Raw genomic sequence first — 21,896 nt, forward strand, 5'->3', positions numbered from 1 at the left:
AAGGGATAGTTTTTGAACCCAAAGCATAGTCGAAATTTCAAACTTTCCCCCTCTATAAAAGCTGTTTACGGTCGATCAATCGAAAATTTCAAAGCTGCGATGGATAACGTTTTTGTTAGGGCATTATGCAACAGGAATACACATTAAACATGATTTAATTGAATGACAGAATTAGGTCGAGGGGCTGAATGGTGTAAATCTGATACTATATTCCTAAACAGCAAAAAGGCGGCATGAAAAGATTCAAATTACACCAGTGAATTTGTTCTGATCAATTTAATTAGGTCTGATTAGCCACAGATTTCCAATCTCTGTAATTCTTCACATTCGACTGCAGAATAAATACTTTCTATTTATCTGTGACCCTTCACACTCTTAGGACTTTCCAAAGTACCTTAGAGTCAATGAAATTCTGTTCAAGATATTGACTCTATCAAAACCCTGCATAGCTTTCTGCTGTAGTCTCTCCACACTTATAACATTCTATTTCCAAGCACCATGAGATGCATTCAAGAAAGGGAAGAGTACTTGGATTGGAAGCTGGGTGGAGGATGGGTTAGGGGGCGTTCCCTGTCGGTGGAAGCAGAACACTTGCTGAAGGAACCATTAGCTGCCTTGTCACACAAAATGGACTTTACCAACAACAATCTGCATTTGTATAGCGTACTAAACATCATACAGCATCCCAAGTCACTGCTCTGAAGCGTAACCAGACAATATTTATCACCCAGGTACAAAGGGAGATATTAGATCTTTGTGACAGAAAGCTTCATCAAAAATCTAATTTTCTGAGAGCTGAGCCACTTCCCTCTTCTCGGCCACTCGCTCCAACATTCAATCGCTCCCCACCGCGCCGCCCTAAGAAGGAAGGCGGGCCACCAGGGGTGACGGGGCAACGTGGGAGCGAGTGGCCGAGAGTAGGGAAGTGGCAATGCCTGGATCGAACAGCTGGAGTGGTGGTGGTGGTGGGGGGGCGGGAGTGAGCGACTGATGGAAGGCAGCGGCCTGATAGGGAGCGAGCTGTCAAGCGGGGTTAAGCAGAGATTGAAGCAGGGATGGTGGGAGGGAGCTGGGAACTGCTCGAGTGAATGGAGATGGCTATTGAGGTGTGAGGACGTCACTGCGCGGTGACGTCATCCGCGCACATTCAAAGTGATGATGTCCGCGATCGCGCTGCGCATGCGTTGCGTTGTCAGGAGTCCTGTTCATTAAAAGAAAACATTGATTTCAATGGAGAGAGTGAAGTCAAAAGGAACATGAAACAGACGATAGAGCCGAATCTGCCCCGCAGCTATAGGATCGAATCAGGGCTAAGGGTACACTGTTCACAGTGAGAGTGGAATAAAGATCTTGATCCAGGCCCTATTTTATATTGTCATAAATGGGCTCTTCTCTCCCCAGACGCTCCTGACACTCTGCGTTTAAATCCGTCAAATCGATCATGCGGTATGTACGATCAAACTGGAAGAAAAAATAATCAATCAGTTCTGTTTTCTACAACGATGCAATTGTGATAAGTTGCTTATTTTGTTTTAGTCTCTATTTTTGTTCATCTCTGCCAATACCAGTGTTTCTTGTCCCTTGCTAGTTGCCTTGCTGGAGAGGTGGGTGGAGCGGGGGGTTGGGGGGGAGGGGGTGGGTGGTGGTAATAAAGTCATTAGGAGAGCGAAGAGCCGGCATGATAAAACATTGGTGGGCAAGATAAAAGAAAATCCCAAGGCGCTTTATAGGTACATTAGGGGCAAGAGGATAACCAGGGTAAGAGTAGGGACGATTAGGGACCAAAGTGGCAATCTGTGTGTGGAGCCAGAGGATGTAGGTGAGGTTTTAAATGATTACTTTTCATCTGTGTTCATTATGGAGAAGGACGATGCAGGTGTAGAGATCAGGGAGGGGGATTGTGATATACTCGAACAAATTAGCCTTGAAAGAGAGGAGGTATTAGCGGTTTTAGTGGGCTTAAAAGTCGACAAATCCTCAGGCCCAGATGAGATGTATCCCAGGTTGTTATGTGAGGCAAGGGAGGAGATAGAAGGGGCTCTACCACAAATTTTCAAATCCTCTCTGGCCACGGGAGAGGTGCCAGAGGACTGGAGGACAGAGAATGTGGAGCCATTATTTAAGAAGGGTAGCAGGGATAAACCAGGTAAGTACAGGCCGGTGAGTCTAACATCAGTGGTAGGGAAACTATTGGAAAGCATTCTGAGGGGCAGGGTTAATCTCCACTTATAGAGGCCGGGATTAATAAAGGATAGTCAGCATGGCTTTCTCAGGGGGAGATCATGTGTAACAAATTTGATTCAATTTTTCGAGGAGGTGACTAGATGTGTAGATAAGGATAAAGCAGTTTATGTTGGCTACATGGACTTCAGTAAGGCTTTTGATAAGGTCCCGCATGGGAGATTGGTTCAGAAGGTAAGAGTCCATGCGATCCAGGGCAATTTGGTAAATTGGATGCAAAATTGGCTTAATGGCAAGAGGCAGAGAGTGGAGGTCGAGGGTTGCGTTTGAGACTGGAAGCCTGTGACCAGTGTTATACCACTGGGATCGGTTCTGGGACCCTTGCTGTTTGTAGTGTACATTAATGATTTCAACGTGAATAAAGGAGGTATGATCAGTAAGCTCGCAGATGACACGAACATTGGTGGTGTTGTAAACAGTGAAGAGGAAACCTCTTAGATTACAGGACTATATACATGCACTGGTAAGATGGACAGAGCAGTGGCAAATGGAATTTAATCCTGAGAAGTGTGAGGTGATGCATTTTGGGAGGAGTAACAACACAAGGGAATATACAATGGGTGGTTGGACCCTAGGAAGTACAGAGTCTCAGAGGGACTTTGGTGTACCTACACATAGATCACTGAAGGCAGCAGCACAGTTAGATATGTTTTTTTAGGAAGGCATATTTGCCTTTAATAGCCAAGGAATAGAATATAACAGCAGGGTGGTTATGATGATGCTGTATAAAGCGCTAGTTAGTCCATAGCTAGAGTACTGTATACAGTTCTGGTCGCCACACGATGGGAAGGATATGATTGCATTGGAGAGGGTGCAGAGGAGATTCACCAGGAAGTTGCCTGGGCTGGAGCCTGTCAGCTATGAAGAGACTGGGCATGCTAGGGTTGTTTTCCTTACAGCAGAGAAGGCTGAGGGGAGACTTGATAGAGGTATACAAAATTATGAGGGGCATGGATAGGGTGGATAGGAAGAAACTTTTTCTCTTAGTGAAGGTGTCAATAACCAGAGGGCATAGATTTATGGTATGGGACAGGAGGTTTAGAGGGAATTTGAGGGGGGGAAAATCAGCCCTAGGGTGGTTGGAATCTGGAACACTCTGCCTGAATGGATGGTAGAGGCAGGAACCCTCACAACATTTAAGTAGTATTTAGATGAGCACTTGAAACGCCATGGCATACAAGGCTGCTGGCCAAGTGCTGGAAAACGGGATTAGAATAGGTAGGTGTTTGATGGCTGGCATAGACACGATGGGCCGAAGTGCCTCTTTCTGTGCTGTATAACTCTATGACTCTATGACGCTAAATGCAGTGAGGTTTTCTGATGTCACCGCCCTTTCAGGCAATGAGTTCCAATCCCGAAGCACCGTCTGTGGAAAAATAATTACTTCTCATATGCATTGTAATTTTATATATATATAGATGCATATAATGTAAGTACATACTTTCATAAAACATCTTGTAATATGTTCCTCGCTATTTTCTAAATTGAATCCCAATACAGCAGCAGACGTTTAGGAAACTATTTCAATCATTGCAAGGGAACAGTTAATGTCGGTCATAATAGTCAGAGAACAGCATTAAAGAAACTAATTGGCATTTCACCTTTCAGTATTATTCTGTTGCCAATGAGCACCTTTAACATGAGTAGGTATTTGCCCCACAATGGAAAGTCCAGGCAGGTATTAAGTATCCCGAGGTCACTATAGACAGGAATGAAGGACCTAAAACACCGGCTGTTCGAGTTCAACCATAATAGCCTGGAGCCACTTGTTAAAATTACCCTCGCCAATATTGTCCTGTGTTTTTTTTTCTTTTCCTTTTGTTCGAATACCACAGTTTTGGTTAAATGCTTGGAATAATTGTTAATGTCATCGAAAGGATAAGGCGCATTTGTCAGGTGCTGCACATTTTTGTCTTATATCTTTGGAATATACATTGTTAAGAAATGCGAAATAATGTATTGCTTAGATTAACAAACTTACATTATCCGGGATTGTGTTGACCTGATCCCTGGTGATCAATGTATCTGCAAAATGTACGTAGGTATTTAAGCAAGTAATATACAACTATATACATAGTGACCATAATCCATGGGTCATACACATCCAGTCCATGGGCTCCTACCTATTGTCTAGTGTTTAAAGTTGAACTTTATTCTCTGAATTTACAATTTCAACTCGATTGGGGTAAATTTGACCTTTTTGAGCTGGTGTTAAACTGGTGCTAGAAACTTGGCCTCCCATTACATTTTGCGAAATAAAATCCATTCTAAAAGATGAAAATTGGGATATATATCTGAACTTTTCCTTGCTGTGTTATTTGGTTCCAACATGGAATAAAAGAGAGAATTGACGTTAGCAAATTCTGAGACATTATTTCTCAGACACATCTGTTTATGTATTGAAGAAAAGTGGCTATAGTTAGGAAATATTCCGTAAAACCATATCGAATTCAACAGAGCATAGGAAAGGTAATTAAAAAGTATGCATTGATACTTCACCCAGAGGGTGGTTGGAATCTGGAACACACTGCCTGTAGGGATGTTCGAAGCAGGAACCCTCACAACATTTAAGAAGTATTTAGATGAGCACTTGCAAAGCTTCAGATTTAGGAGTCTCTCATTTGAGACAGAAATGAGTACGAATTTCTTATCTCTGTGGGGCGTTAACTTTTGGAATTCACTACTTCAGAGAGCAGTGGAGGTTGGATCATTTAACGTCCTTAAGGCTGAGTTACAGATTTTCTATATATATCTACAAGGGAATCAAGGCTTATGAGGACAGGCAGTGAAGCAGAGTTGAGGCCACGATTAGATCTGCCATGATCTTATTGAATGTTGGAGCAAGCTCGAGGGGCCAAATGGACTATTCTTGCTCCTATTTCTTTCTGTTATTTTTTCTTAAGGGAAATCTAAGAACAGCATGTGCGTCTGGGTAGTTTAATGCTAAAACGAACAGGTAATCTCATTCGGGGAAAAATAGCCCCCTGATTGTTAAATAGACCAATAGCCTAGGGTTTGTTTTCATATTGAACATTGAACTGGTTTGACATTTCTTGGCTTCATCAATGAAGCTGAAGATCCAAATAAGGCAAGAGACGTCTTTACAAGTATATTTCATCTTTTGCTACATAGGGCAGATAAGGAACTGTTTTGTGTTTTCGGCAGAGGTTAATAAGAAGATAAATAGATCCCAAATGATGAATACGTCACTTCTTCCCTCAATGCTCGTTGAAGCTAATGACAGAGAGTATTTTAAGACATGTGAAAATTGGACATGTACTGAGTGTCATATACCAGCAGAAAAGTTGCTGACAATGAAAAAAACAATAATATAACAATTAATATATATTTGTCAATATAAATACCTATTAGAATCTTCTAACTTGCTGTCAGTAAATGGTTGATTACCTCTTTTAATGTTCGCCACTTTGCACGTCAAAAGTATGATGAGCAGAATTAAAAGCGCAGACCCCAGGCCAATAATCAATTGCGTGTATTGTCCATCTGAAAGATAACGACAGGAACCAGCCCTTTTCTTATCATGCACGCATTTACATTGATGTTTTGGAAATTCATATACCTCTTGGTCAAAAAACTGGATCCAAAATCGCACCCGGATTCGCGCACAATCAGATACGATCATGCTACTCATTGTAGGCATTTGTGTGTTAAATTCCAAAAGGAGACAAATCTGATTCAGATACACTGTTCAGTGCTTTTGTTTTTGAGCAAATGGATATTGTCGCATTTTTCACATTCTTTATTCAATTTGACTGACTGTTATAGTGAATTGTGCTTGCAATAGTAATCAATGTTGACATTCGCCCTTAATTATCACTGCATAAGGGACAGAAATCAGCATTCTCAAACAGGGTCAAGGAGTCATAGAGTTATACAGCACAGAAACAGGCCCTTCGACCCATCGTGTCTGTGCTGGCCATCAAGCACCTACCTATTCTAATCCCATTTTCCAGCACTTCTATGTAGCCTTCTATGCGATGGCGTTTCAAGTGCTCCTCTAAATACTTCTTAAATGTTATGAGTGTTCCTGCCTCTACCACCTCTTCAGGCAGCGCTTTCCAGATTCCAACCACCCTCTGGGTGAAATAATTTTTCCTCAAATCCCCTCTAAACCTCCTTCTCCTTACCTTAATTCTGTGCCCCCTGGTTATTGGCCCCTCTGCTAAGGGAAAAAAAGGTTTCTTCCTATGTAATCTATCAATGTCGTTCATAATTTTGTATACCTCAATTATGTCCCCCCTCAGCCTTCTCTGCTCTAAATAAAACGACAAAGCCTTTAAAAAGGAACAATACTTATCAATAGCTCATTAATCCACTTAGATATGTATTGGTATGGTATAAACCACCTCCTTACCTGATACAACGAGTCTCTGAGGATTGCTTGTGTCTGATTCAACCCATCGCCCGGCAATCTTTACTTGATATCGACATGTGAAATATTCTGTCTTGATTTTTAAACGAGGTACACTGGTAATGATAGTAGCAGAATTCTGCCCCTCTGTTACTTGAGGTATATGAAGCTGGTTTTGAGAATTTACATAGAAATAGAATTTCATGATAGGATATGCACTCGGAGCTGTACAGTTAACAGTGACATTTTGTTCATTCTCAGTAACAGGACCTTGTGTTTCCAACAAACAGATCGGTTTTAAGGGACGGTCTAGAAAAATAAAAGCACAAAACGAAATATTAAATGCTGGCATTAAAAAAAGACATGGACTTGTATTGTGAATGGGGAGACCTCTGTACAAAAGACAAACCATTCTCTATTTTGCACATTTTCCACTTTCCAGCTGAAACATATAAGATCCCGAGGGGACTTGGTGGAGTGGATACCGGGAGGATGTTTTCTCTTGTGCGGGAGACTAGAACTAGGGGACACAGTTTAAGAATAAGAGGCCTATTTTGTAAGACAGAGATGAGGAGATTTTTTTTCTTTCAAAGGGTCGTTAGTCTGTGGAAATCTCTTCTACAGAAATCAGTGGAGGTTGTATAAAGGTAGATCGGGTTGCAGAAGGGAAATAGGGTAATGCTTCAATATCTGCAATAAATTACAGTTTTGAGAAATGCAATACGAAATATGGGATAATTAATGGGAATGTTTTGTCAGTATATAGATAACAATACTCCATTAAATTACACAGTACGCCATATAAAAAAGTCGATTCTAATCGACTTTGCAAACCAATTATGATTTTATAACAAAAAGTGTATTATGTTTGAAGCAGGGTTTTTTTAAGTACAATAAAGAATAAAATTCACTCACCTATTACAGTCAAGATCACAGGATCACTTTGGTCAGAGTCGATCGGTCGGCCGAGGACTAACGTGTTATACTTGCATCTATAATGCTCCACCCCGAGATTTATTATCTCGCTGAGGTTAAACGTTACTGAATGTTTTCCTTTCATGATTTTGGATGGTGTGATTTGAAATGAGTTTTTCACCTTGTACAGGTGAAAAATATTGTCCGAATCTTGAAGCGGGGCCTTGCAGGTTAATAACCAACGTTCTCCCCTTATAACTGTTGTAAAATTCTTATTGAGGGAAATCTCCGGTTTTGCTGGACGATCTGAAATGGAATCCGATTTTCAATTTGCATTAATACACAAAGCTGGAACAATACATATTATTCGCTAAATGTTATGTAAACCAGTCAATTTACTGCATTCCGTGAACCTTTTTGAAAACTCAAAATCTAAATTAGGAGGCCCAGTAAGTTGAATCAATAGGAATGTAAAAAACACAATGTCGCATAGTTATGTTAAACTGAGTTAGCAAAACCATTGCAGATGGAGCCCAATGTAGGAAAGTGTGAGGTCATCCAACTTGCATCTGAGAAAGACAAATGAGAATATTTGCTTGTTGCTCAGACTCTAACTGTGGTGGAAAAAAAACAACTTTAGCAGCCAATGAAGCAAATCAGTAAAAGTTAGTGGGCTAGTTCAAAAAGCAATTAAGGCAAACGAATGTTGACATTTTTCCAAAGGTAGTTGAAATCCAAAGAGAATGAAATGAAGATTCAGTTGCAACGAGCCTTGGTCAGGCCCATTCAGGAGTGCGATGTTAATTTTTGAACACCGTACCTCAAGAAGTTGAGAAAGAAATCATATATCAGCCTTGGAGGAGGTAGAGCACATATTCACCAGAATAATGCCAGGAATTAATGGGGGTACATTGTGATCTTAAGCTGAATCACGTTGCCCTATATTCCCTTGAGTTTAGAAGATTGCAGAGTAATTAATAGATTGGATTGTGTAGATACAAATAAACAATTTCCTCTGCTGAGCTACCCAGAGTGAAAAGAATTCGCGCGTTAAATGTAGAGCTAGGTCTATTAGCAGTGACATCATACATGGGAAGAAATCTGGAACTCGCTCCCGTAAATGTTTCTGGATAATGGTGAACAATTGAAACTATCAGGACTGTGACTGATAGATTATGCCAATAAAAACATATTATAGGATATACAACAAAGACAGATACATGGTGTTCATGAACTGATCAGCCATGATCTGACTGATGGTGGATTTGCCTACTTCAGTTCTTATATTCTTCGGGTGATTTTTAAAAAAAATTCATTTATGGGGTGTGGTCATCGCTGCAAGGCCCGGATTTGTTTCCCATCCCTAATTGCTCTTGAACTGAGTGGCTTGCTGGGTCATTTAAGAGAGAAGTTAAGAATCAACCACATTGCTGTGGGTCTGGAGTCACATGTAGACCACACCAGGTAAGGCGGGCAGGTTTCCTTCCCTAAAGGACATTACTGAACCAGAAGGGTTTTTACAACAATCGATAATAGTTTCATGGTATTATTACATTGTTATTAATGGGACTTTGCTGTGCATTTTCTGGAGAACGCATTTCCTGTGTTAAGACAGTGACTACATTTCAAAAAGTACTTGATTGGCTGGTTCGGTGGTGGTGAAAGGCGCTATATAAATACATTTATTTATTTGATTTATTTTCCGATCTGTAAAAGGCTTTTAATTTGTTTACAACAATGACTGTTTTTTTTAAATCATTGTTAAGCGTTTTGCGACATCCTGAGGTCATGAAAAGTACAATACATAAATGCAAGATTCATTATATGAATTTTAGGCTACGAGCCAATAATCTACATTGTAGGATTGATATTTCAATACCAAATATGAGTTTTTAAAATTATTATTATACATTCAAAGGATGTGGGCGTCATTTTCTAGGTCAGCATTTATTGCCCATCCCTAATTGCCCTTGAGAAGGTGGTGGTGAGCTGCCTTCTTGAACCATTGCAGTTCATGTGAGGTAGGTACACCCACAGTGCTATTAGGAAGGGAGTTGCAGGATTTCGAACCAGCGACAGTAAAGGAACGGCGAAATAATTCTAAGTCAGGATGGTGTGAGACTTGGAGTGGAACTTGCAGGTGGCAACGTTCCCATGCATTTGCTGCCCTTGTCCTTCTAGGTGGTGGAGGTCGCGGATTTGGAAGGTTATGTCTAAGGAGCCTTGGTACATTACTACAGTGCATCTTGTGATGGTGCACACTGCTGCTATAGAGCATCGGTGGTTGAGCGAGTGAATATTTATGAATGGTGTGCCAATCAAGCGAGCTGCTTTGTTCCTGATGGTGTCGAGCTTCTTGAGTCTTGTTGGAGCTGCAGCCATCCAGGCAAGTGAAGAGTATTCGATCACATTCCTGACTTGTGCCTTGTAGATGGTGGACAGGCTTTGGGGAGTCAGGCGGTGAGTTACTCGCCGCAGAATTCCTCGCCTCTGACCTGTTCTGGTAGCCTAAATATTTATATGGCTACTCCGGTCCAGTTTCTGGTCAAGGGTAACTCCTAGGATGTTGATAGTGGACGATTTAGCGACGGTAATGGCATTGAATGTCAAGGGGAGATGTTTAGATTCTCTCTTGTTGGAGATGATCATTGCCTGGCAATTGTGTGGTGGGAATGTTTCTTGCCACTTATCAGCCCTAGTCTGGATGTTGTCCAGGTCTTGGTGCATTCCTACACAGACTGCTGCAGTATGTGTGGAGTTGCGAATGGTGCTTTACATTGTGCAGTCATCAGCAAACATCCCCACTTATGACCTTATGATGGAAAGTCACTAATGAAGCAGCTGAAGATGGTTGGGCCAAGGATGCTACCTTGAGGAACTCCTGCAGTGATGTCCTGCAGCTGATATAATTGACATCCAACAACCATCTTCCTTTGTCTAGGCATGTCTCCAACCAGCAGAGATTTTTCTGCCTAATTCACAGTGACATCAGTTTTGCTGGGGCTCTTTGATTCCATGCTTGGTCAAATGTTGCCTTTATGTCAAGGGCAATATCTTTCACCTCACCTCTTGCGTTCAGCTCTTCTGTCCATGTTTGAAAAAGGACTGCAATGAGGTCAGGAGCTGAGTGGCCCTGGCGGAACCCAAAGTGAGTGTCACTGAGCAGATTATTGTTAAATACGTTAGTCAATACAACAATTGGGATTTGCTCTTTGTGAACACTTTCAGTATTGTTAACCCAGCTTTTATGTGTGAAAAGGTGATCAATATTACAGATTGTAGACTCAAGAACAGGCAAAATGGAAATGCGAATTGCAGTTGTTAAAAAGCGACACCCATTCGCCAACACACACTCACAAACACCCAAAGACCAACACACCCACTCGCACAGACGTCAGCACGCGCCAGCGTTCACAGAGAAACATACACGTCCGAAACCACAGCCATATCACAAAATCACACATTTTTTACAACGTGGAGGAGGCCCATTCGGCCCATTATGTCCACGCCAGCTTTCCGAAAGAGTAATTCATTCAGTTCCATTTCCCTGCCATCTCCCCAGAACCCTGCATAATCTTCATTTCACAATTACTCAGGGTAGAGTCTCGGCTCAACTATCTTCGGCTGCTTCATCAATGACCTTCCTTCAACCCGAAGATCAGAAGTGGGGATGATCACTCATGATTGCACAATGTTTGGCACTATTTGCGATTGCTCTGATATTGAAGCATTCTATGTAGAAATGTAGCAAGACCTGGACAACATCCGGGCTTGGGCTGATCGGTGGCAATTAATATTCGTGCCACACAAGTGCCAGGCAATAACCATCACAAATAAGAGAGAATCTAATCATCTTCCCTCGACATTCAATGGCATTACGATCGCGAAATCCCCCACTATCAACATCCTAGGGGATACCATTGGCTAGAAACTGAACTAGAGTTGCCATATAAATACCGTGGCTACAAGAACAGGTGAGAGGCTAGGAATCCTGCGGCGAGTAACTCACCTCCTGAGTACCCAATGCTTGTCCACCATCGACAAGACACAAGTCAGGTGCGTGATGGAATACTCTCCGTTTGTCTCGGTGGGTGCAGCTCTAACAACACTTAAGGAGCTTGACACTATCCAGGACAAAGCAGCCCGCTTGATTGGCACCCCATCCCTAACCATTCACTCCCTCCACCACCGACGCACAGTGGCAGCAGTGTGTACCATCTACAAGTTGCACAGCAGCAACGCACCAAGGTTTCTTATGCAGTACCTTCCAAACCCACAACTTCTACCACCTAGAAGGGCAAGGGCAGCAGATACATGGGAACACCACCAACTGTAGGTTCCCGTCCAAGCCGTACATCATCCTGACTTGGAACTATATCGCAGATCCTTCACTGACGCTGGGTCAAAATTCTGGAACTCCCTTACCAACATCATTGTGGGTGTATCTACCACTCATAGAAAGCAATGCTTCTAGAAGGCAGCTCGCCACCAATTTCACAAGGGTATTTAGGGATGGATAATAAATGCTAGCCTGGCCACCAAAGCCCACATCCCATGAACGAACAAAACAAAACATAACCGTCTAATTCCCTTTTGAATGCTTCAATTGAACCTGCCTCCACCAGACCTTAAGCACTCGCTGCATGAAAACGTTTTTCCTCATGTCGCTTTTGCTTCTTTTACCAATTACTTTAAATCTCTTGTTCTTGATCCTTTCATGACCGTGAACACTTTCTCCCTATCTACTCTGTCCTGCCCCTCATTATTTTGAAAACCTCTATCAAATCATCTCTCAGTCTCTCTTCTCCAAGGAAAACTGTCCTAACGTCTCCAATCTATCTTCCTGACTGAAGTTCCGCATCCCTGGTGCCAATCTCGTGCATATTTTCTGCCCTCTCTGCAATGGCCTCACATCTTTCCTAAAGGGTGGCGCCCAGAATTGAACGTAATACTCCAGCTGAGGCTGAAGTATTTTCTTGTATAAGATCAACATAACTTCCTTGCCCTTGTACTCTATGCCCCTATTAATAAAGCTCATGTTACTCCCTGTTTTATTGACTGCACTCTCAATATGCCCTGCCACCTTCAATGTCTTATTCACCCTCTGTTCCTGTGCTGCATTTAGAACTCTTTAATTTATATTTACTGTCCGTGCTCTTCTTACCAAAATAAATCACATTTTTTGCATTGAACTTCATCTGCCACATGTTCACCCATTCCATCAACTTGTCTATGTCCTTTTGAAGTTCTATACTATCCTCCTCACAGTTCACAAGGCTTCCATGTTTCGTATCTTCCACACACTTTAAAATTGTGCCCTGTACACAAAGGTCTACGTCATTAATATATATCACGAAGCGCAAGGGTCCCAACACTAACCCCTGAGGAACTTCACTACAAACATTCCTCCAGCCATAAAATCATCCATTAACTACTACTCTGTTTCTAATTCACTTAGCCAATTGCGTATCCATGTTCTTACTGTCCAACACAAACTCGCATACACCCATAACAACACACCCAGACATCAACACACGCACACCAACACGCAAAGACAAACATACACGCACGAAGCCACACACCCATGTATCCAAATATGAACAAATGCGCACAAAATACACACATGCACTTATCAATCAATACACAAGCCGAATCTCACACATACCAACGCACAAATACCAAAACAGACATATATTGCAAGACACAAACACACACCCACGTACCAAATCCACACAACACCCAAAACACAAACATTATCACATGGCAACACAGAGAGATACCAAAATACAAACTCGCACATGCAAACCAGCAGACATACCAAAACACAGACATAAACCAATGCACTAACACGCCTCTCACAGAAAGAAATTATACACTTCCGAATAACATTATTTTTCATTACAAAATAAAGAGGTAGGAAAGAGACAAGGGAATATACAATGGATGGTAGGACGCTAGGACGTACAGAGAGTTCTAAGGACCTTGGTGTACTTGTCCATAAATCACCGAAGGCAGCAGCACAGGTAGATCAGGTGGGTAGGAAGGCATATGGGATACTTGTGTTTATTATTCGAGGCCTAGGATATAAGAGCAGCGAAGTTATGATGGAGCTGTATAAAACGCTAGTTAGGCCACAGCAGGAGCATTTCAGCTAAGATGAGAGACTGGATGGGCTAGAGCAGAGAAGTCTGAGGGGGGACCTGATTGAGGTATACAAAATTATGAGCGGCATAGGTAGGGTAGATCGGAAGAAACGTTTTCCCTTAGTGGAGAAGTCAATACCCAAAGGGCATAGAATTAAGAGAAGGGGCAAGAGGTTTAGACAGGATTTTAGGAATAAAAGATAACCCAGAGCGTGGATGGAATCTGAAACATCATTCCTGAAGAGGTGGTAGAGGCAGTAGCCCTCACAACATTCGACATGTATTTAGATGAGCACTGAAAGTGACATTGCATACAAGGTTACTGGACAAATGCTGGAAAATGAGATGAGAATAGATAGTTTCTTGATGTTCGGCACGGACACGATGGGCCAAAGGGCCTGTTTCTGTGCTGTATATCTCTATGACTGTATGACTGTGACATCGATAGCACGTCCATTAAATATTTGATAATGCTTCCTTTAATGCTAAAAATTACTGTCCGATATTTCATAATGCCGTTCTTGCACTACATGTATGTCACAGTAAACTACCCAGTTTAAGGGCGATGTTAACAATGTTAGAATAAACACTTCATTTTGACTATAAAACGGACTGGTGCTAACGAGGCTGCAGGTATAGAATATAATTCAAAATTAGTATTCTGAACTGCTAAATGTTTTTCCTAAGTGTTACAGTATAATTTGATTCTCAGTAAAACCGTGCTCAGACTCCGACAATAACTGAACAATTTGGCTTTATGTCCTTTATCAGCATGTAAATCATCCAAACACTTACCTCGCATGCTAACAGTCAGAGGGTCACTGCGTTGAAGTCGTCCCAATTCTCCAGATTCAGAAAGCGAGTAGACACACATGTAATATGCAGTTGCAGTTACTTGAATTTCCAAGGTGACTGAACATTGCTCACCAGTTGTTCGACTCGCACTAAGATAGTTCTTTTCGTTATTCCTGTAGAGATATACCCATGCATCTGTGCACCCGGAATCAAGGGTACAGATAATGTTGACATTTTCGCCTTCAATGACTTCAACCAACGATGGATGCATGGTGATTCTCGGCTTCATTTGACCTTCAATGATAGATCAAAACGTGCACATGAAGACAAATATATGACAATAAGTCTATATATTAGGCCTGTGTTTATTCTTTACAAATTGCATTGATGTGACTTACAAACATGCGAAGTTCCTTTACCCAAGCAGGTGCAATGGCGCCAAGCACGTGTGTACTATTATAACTCATTGTCTGACTCTCATGTGTTACCAGGAATCAATAGATAGTAAAATAGTAGACACTCTGAGGCCTTTTTAAACTAAGTTGTTCATTTCTGGAGAACTATATTCTAAATTGGCTCATCCAATTCTAGAATACATCATGTCTTAGCTTATGGAGATGTAAGAGATATAAACACCAATGTTGTTTATCTGGACAAACCTTCATGCAATGATGGGATTCCTTGAAAAAAAATATTGTCCACAAGCAGAAAGATTCTTTGATACATGGTGCACAAGTTGAGAAAAATATAGAGAGACTGGAATGCTTACAACATTTGTGCCACACAGGTGCCAGGACCATCTCAAAAAAGAGAGTATCTGGCCATCTCCCCTTGATGTTCAATGGCATTACATCGCTGAATCCCCACCTATCAACACCCTGGGATATACGATTGACGAGAAACTGAACTGGATCAGCCAATAAATGCTGTGGCTAAAAGAGCAGGTCAGAGGCTAGGAATTCTATGGAGAGTAACTCACCTTCTGTCTTCCCAATTCCTGGTCCACCATCTACAAGGCACAAGTCAGGAATGTGTTGGAATGCTCTTCACTTGCCTGGATGGGTGCAGCTCCAACAACACTCAAGACCATTCACTCCCTTCACCACAGAAGCAGAGTGGCATCAGCGTGTACCATCCACAAGATGCATTTCAGCAACTCAGCTTCCAAGCATGTGACCTCTACCACCTAAAAGGACAAGGGCAGCAGTTGCATGGGTATACCACCGCCTGCGAGTACCGCCCCACGCCACACATCATCCTGACTTGGAACTATATCATCGTTCCTTCATTGTCACTGGGTCAAAGTCCTGGAATTCCCTTCCTTACAGCACTGTTGTTGCACCTATATCCCCAAAACTGATATGGTTCTAAAAGGAAGCTCACCACCACTTTCACAAAGGCATTTAGGGATGGGCAATAAGTGCTGACCAAGCCAGCGACTCGCACTACACATGAACAAAACAAATGGGCCCAATGGACTGTAAAGTTTCCGGATTTTAAAGTAGGGGCTTAGTAAAGAGAACTATGTAAAAACACAAAGTGTGAAAGAAAGTAGAGAAAACAAAGTGGTATTGTTTGGAATCAATCGAATCAAACTGAGGCCAATGTAACTTGGGAAGACAGCTGTTGCTGAACGGAATGTGGGATATAATCCAGCTTTCCGATGAAAGGACATAAAAGGTGACGAACACATTGAATGCCAGTTGCTGCTTTCACAAACGCATTTCTTTCTATTTATGCAGCCAAATAAAATGGCATGAACTCAAATCTCAATAATATTCCTTGGGCTTTGATATGCAAAGGCCTAATGGAGGTCCTAATCCTATCCATATACATTCTGGACAAAATATAAATATTGTGATATTAAATTATAGTGAAATGAGTGACGATCTCAATCTCAACAAGACTATAGATTCAGGGAAATCAGTCATGATGGATCCTATAATTCATATCAAGCTTTGAATCAAATTGCTTCCTACCAAGCACAGGCTGACATACAATCGCGTTCAGTGATTCCCCCATCTAGTAGAAATGATCATTACACACTCGGACCATTAGAGATGAAATTTGAAGAAGTGTGCTAATGGTGCACATCTTCGCGCATTAGATACAGATGGAGAGTTGATTGAAGGGGCTTAAATATTGTCCTAACGCTTATATATTTTGATCATGAATCCCTATGTAAAGCCTTGGGCACTTGGTTCTGCACTATTAGTGCAGTTGTTGGCTCTTAAGCCAAAGGGCAGATAGTGGCATGTTGGTAATGTCAATGAACTAACAATCTGGTGGCCCCCGGCTGCGAAAAGCATTTAAATTCAATTAATTAATAAAGTTAAAAATACAAATGTGGAGTTGAAAGCTGTCTCAGTTATGGTGTCATGAAACTATTACTGATGGTCATGAAAACGCATCTGTATCACGAACGGCCTTTAAGGAAGGAAATCTGCCGTTCACAGCTGGCCTCGCTGACATCTGACTCCAGAACAACAGCCATGTGGTTGACACTTAACTGCCTCCGACATGGCTTGGCAAGGCATTCAGCTGTCAAAGATAACTAGAGATGGGCAATAAATGCTGCCCTTGCCAGCGATGCCAACAGTGCATGAAAGAACTATTTTTTTAAAAGTTATAAATGGAGGGCGATCTTGTTGAATTTCTTCCCCAACAGCGTCCGTCTCTGGAACCTATAGTTCTATTGAACAATAAATCCAATTTCAAAGCTTCTACGCAGGATTATGTTGTCATGATCAGGTCCATTAACTTGCAGCATCACGAGAAAATGTACTGATTTCAAATTATGTGGAAAGCATTGCAGCTGGCGAAGAATGAAATGTGTGGTTATCGCCTATGGCGGAGGGTAAATGGCGTGAAATCGCGTTTAGTACGTCTTTGGATCAGGGATGTTTCCCGCCTAATGATGGCACGGATTAAGTTTAGTTTTATCACTATTTTGGAACTGCTTGGATTATAGGTTTTGTAACCGGACAACCAAATTGAACCAGGAGTGCTGGTTTTCTCTTCACCTGGTGGTCGTGTGTTAAATGTGTAATTTACAGGTTGACAGGGAGAGACAGGACACGGAATCATGATGCACTCCGAAAACATTTGACATTGGAGAATAGGTTCAGATGGTAGATTTGGACAGCTCTGTATCTCTACATAACATGGTTACATGTATCACAACGAAATCTCAAATAGACACCTCTTGCGTGATGTTCACATTGGCATTCCAGCCTGTTCCCGGATCACAATTTGCTTCTAACTGAAATAACACTACAATCAGCATTACTGCAACAACCACCACTACTATTATTAATGCTACCTCCTTACCATTACTACTAATGGGAATTACTTTATGCAGGAGAAATAGAATAATAAAGTAATATTAATGAAAAAAAACAGTAGTATAATTACAGCTCCACTGAGAAGTTACGACCATACATAGATAATTGATCATTCTGTTGCTGGATAACACTGAACTGGGCTTTAGAAACACTAACACGACTTTGCCAACAGGAATTCTGTGAATATACACCATCCAAATGAATAATATGTTTACTAACCTTTGGAAAGAACAAGGTAATTCCCAATCAGAAACACTAAAACGAATAGAAAGAAAATACAATAATGTATAATGTCAATAACAGCAATTACGGAAATAATAATCCCAATAATGTCAATGCCTATAAACATTAATAGCAATAAAAACTTTATTTGTCATTACAAGACTGTAAAATGAACATTGAAATTAAAATATAGAGCTTTTGTTCTTGGAGGTAAATTATCTTAATCATCTGGAAAATTGTGCACAAAATGCACAATAATATGAATTGTCTGTTTGATCTTACAAATCCCAATTTACACAATCATTGCAAGCAGAGGTTGCATTACTTACCCATGTAGATAACATATTTGCTCAAGCTCATCTTTATCAGATATCCCTGGTAAGAAAGGATTGAAGGAATGAAAACATAAATGGAATTGTTTTCAACGAAGTGCAGGAACAGAGATCTGTGGGTGCACATACACAAATCATTGAAGGACAAATTGATGAGGCTGTTAGAAAAGCATTAGGGATCATCCACTTTATAAATAGAGCCATAACATATGAAAGCAAGGACATGATGTTAAACCTTAATAGCTCACTGGCTAGACAACAGCTTTACTATAGTTTCCAGTACATTGTATTAGACTTTAGAAAGGATATCAATGGTGCAGAGCAGATTGTCTGAAATTGTACGGCGAATGAATAACTTCAGTTATGTGGAGAGATTATAGAAGGTGGTGTTGTCCTCCCAGAACTTATTTGATTGAAGGGGAGATTTGAAAATGATTTAAACAATTCAGAATATTTCTGATAGAGTAGATAGGAAGAAATAATTTGCACTGGCATGTGGTTCGATAACCAGAGGAGAGAGATTTTTGGCAAAAGGAACATGAAGAATTTCCACTGATTTTTGTTTCAGTGCAACGTCTTATTGTTATCTGGAACACATTGCCAGAACGCCTGGCAGACACAGATTCATTATTAATTTCGAAAATAAATAAGACATACACTTTAAATGCAAAAAAAAAAAATGCCAGGGCGTGGTGAAAAAGCAGCAAAGTCGGACTAATTAGATACCTCTTCTAAGGAGAAGGCACCAGCACGATGGAATGAATGGCCTGTTAGCTCCTGCATACGTACATTTACTAACTCAGAAGGTCCCGAAGAACATTGGAGTCACTGTGGACTTTGATGTTTCATTAATGTTGCTTGGTCAGAATGCTCAACAGCTGATTAACGACCAAGCAAGTTGTAAAATCCTGAATGAGATTAATGACCCAACTAATCTATCTTGACCATGCAGCATAAATGAAAGCACTTGGCCAGTTCCGCATTGGAACATCGCTGCCCGTCGCTTCGAACAGCCTTGGATTGTTCACCTGCATCTGAACCTTCCAGTTAACGGCTAACTCAAAGATGAAGCAATTCCTCAGTGGTGGAATGTTGCCTCAATCTTTACTAAACATGTCCAATGATGTAATATGCCTCCATTGGTTGAAGCGGTAGCAGGAAATCATTAGGCTCTTCCCGGCTGGAGGGTAATGTTTATCTCCATCAGCTCAGGCGTGACCGATATAATCTTGTACCAATGAAGAACTGAAACATCACTCGGTCTTATAGGTGAAACTGAATAATAAGTTCGATTAACTAAACAGAAACCCTACAGTTTTTCTGTTCTTCTGCTATCATTTCTCCCCTCTCCCCATAACTAGCTGTTACAGGTGACTAACCCTGTAGTTCTTCATACACTGGTGCCATCTCCAAGTAACGTCCTTGATACCTGCACTTGGGCAGTGATCATTTGGAACTGGCCTGACTGAAAAGACAATCACAGGTGAACATCCTTTAATAAAGGTGTTTTTCCCCCGAAAATTTGTCCTTGGAGAGAGATTATCAGCGAGAATGACTCGCTCTATCATCCTTTGTCTTTCTTAAAAATGCGGAGTACAGCAAGTGACATGTCACCTGTGCTTAAATTGTGAATTCACTGCAGGCATCTGACGACAAGAATAAGAACAGGATATAAGAAATACGAGCAGGCGTAGGTCATTTGGCTCTTCGAGTCTGCTCTGTCATTCAAAAATAATATGGCTTTAGCAATATAAATCAGGACTTTTCAGGAATGAAATCCCACGGACTGAGCTGGGTTTATCGACAGAATAGCAGAGGTCACACGACAATATTTAGGGGAAAAAAACAAAGCACTGACAGGAGCGGGCTGCATGAATAATATTTTATTATAAAAATAAATTAAACTAAAATAAATTTTAAAACACTTGTGATTGTATAGAGTCTTTCATAACCCCATGTCACCCCAGACAGCTTGACAGCAAGTTTTGCATTTTTAAAGCATAGAATCATAAAATAGTTGTTGTAATGTAAGAGAAACAGCAGCCGATTGGCTCACCGGCACCTCCACAAACAGCAATATGATCATGACAAGTAAAGCCGTTTTCCTGATGTTGTTTGAGGAATAAATGTTGGCCTGGACACAGGAAAGATGTTCTCTGCTCTTCTAACAAAAATTGTGAAGGATATTTCACATCCATCTGAGAAGGGTCTGGGTATAATATTAATCATATTAATAATACATTAAAAATCAATAACTGTATTAACAACTATAAAACCATTCGGCAATATTGCAACCATAAATAAATGATAAAAGTAGTGAATTATTATCATATTAGTCTAGATCTCCTTCAGGAAATGATTAATAATTTTAGATGTTAGCAAAGCTATATCCAACTCAACAATTTACTCACTCGTTATTCTTTGACTTCAACTCTTACTTCAGGAAATACTCCGTGCTCTGTTTCAGCTGCACAGGTGAACGAAAGTCGTGCAGTTAAAGCCTGAGTGAACAGGAAATACGCGGTCACTTCAGTTCGACTGAAATAGGCACCTACGTGACAACTGAGACGTAGCTTGTGCAGATCTGCACAGGAGACTATCAGGTATAGCAATGTCAAATGGCCTCTGTGTGCTGGACCGGAGATGGATAATTAGATATCAGTAAATTGATGTAGGACGTTAAACAGCTCAATCAGAACTCTTGAAAAAAAAACAACTTGAGTATGTGGAGCCTTCATGTTATTTGTCCCATTGTGTTATATATTTATAAATAGAAGTGTGTGTGTTTGTGTGTGGTGGGGTGAGGTGGCAGCGATGTGGTTGTGTGTCTGGATTAACCATTGCGCCTTGTTAGTTATTTTTATCAGGCAAAGCGTGAAGGAAGCGTTTCCTACAGCAGCTGAAACACAGTCGAAGGGTCCCTGTTTTCTTTTCTTTTCCCAGGCATTGGTGTTTAGATAAATGTGTACCAGGGGCTAAACTGTGATTCTTGACAGTTTCCATGGGTCAGGCATTACAGGAACTGAAGCAAGTTGCTGGGGTACAAATATATTTTCAATGTGCACGTGAGACGGTAGTTTGGTGAATGCACTGCTGAAAGAGGATTGTTTACTCCTCATCTCCATCTTAAATGTGCGACCCCTATGCTGATGCTTTGTCCCGTAGTTCTAGATTCCCTCAGAAGGAGAAACATCTTCTCAGCATCGACAAGCTCTTTCAGAATCTGATCTGTTTGAATAAGATCATCTCTCATTCTTCGAAATTCCGATGAGTATAGGTCCAACCAGCTCAACTTTGCCTCAGAAGAAAACCCTTTCATCCGAAGAACCAACCTAGTGAACCTTCTCTGAACTGCTTCCAATGTAATTACAGCCCTCCTTAAACCAGGTGACTAAAATTATACTTATTTTTCTCGGCTTGCTCTCATCCGTGCCCTGTACAGTTGTCGAAAGACTTCCCTACTTTTATACTCATCCCCCGGACAATACACGAAACATTCCATATTCCTGCCTAATTGGTTGCTAACTTTTTG

The 21,896-nt window shown here is 41.1% G+C and overlaps 1 protein-coding gene across 1 annotated transcript; it reads right to left on the reverse strand.

Annotated features, from left to right (window-relative positions):
- Positions 1 to 905: 905 nt before the first annotated feature.
- On the reverse strand, positions 906 to 20,825 carry LOC137356215 (uncharacterized). Its single transcript, XM_068022067.1, has 9 exons — positions 20,776 to 20,825; positions 18,362 to 18,477; positions 18,030 to 18,065; positions 14,467 to 14,760; positions 7,529 to 7,834; positions 6,617 to 6,922; positions 5,650 to 5,745; positions 4,223 to 4,266; positions 906 to 1,461 (listed from the first exon to the last, which is right to left on the reverse strand). The coding sequence occupies exons 2-9, from the start codon at positions 18,390 to 18,392 to the stop codon at positions 1,363 to 1,365; spliced, it is 1,212 nt and encodes a 403-aa protein (XP_067878168.1). The 5' UTR covers positions 18,393 to 18,477; positions 20,776 to 20,825; the 3' UTR covers positions 906 to 1,362.
- Between the last annotated feature and the right edge of the window lie 1,071 nt (positions 20,826 to 21,896).

Source organism: Heterodontus francisci, chromosome 45, assembly GCF_036365525.1.
Source record: "Heterodontus francisci isolate sHetFra1 chromosome 45, sHetFra1.hap1, whole genome shotgun sequence".
In the NCBI taxonomy this organism is placed as follows: domain Eukaryota; kingdom Metazoa; phylum Chordata; class Chondrichthyes; order Heterodontiformes; family Heterodontidae; genus Heterodontus; species Heterodontus francisci.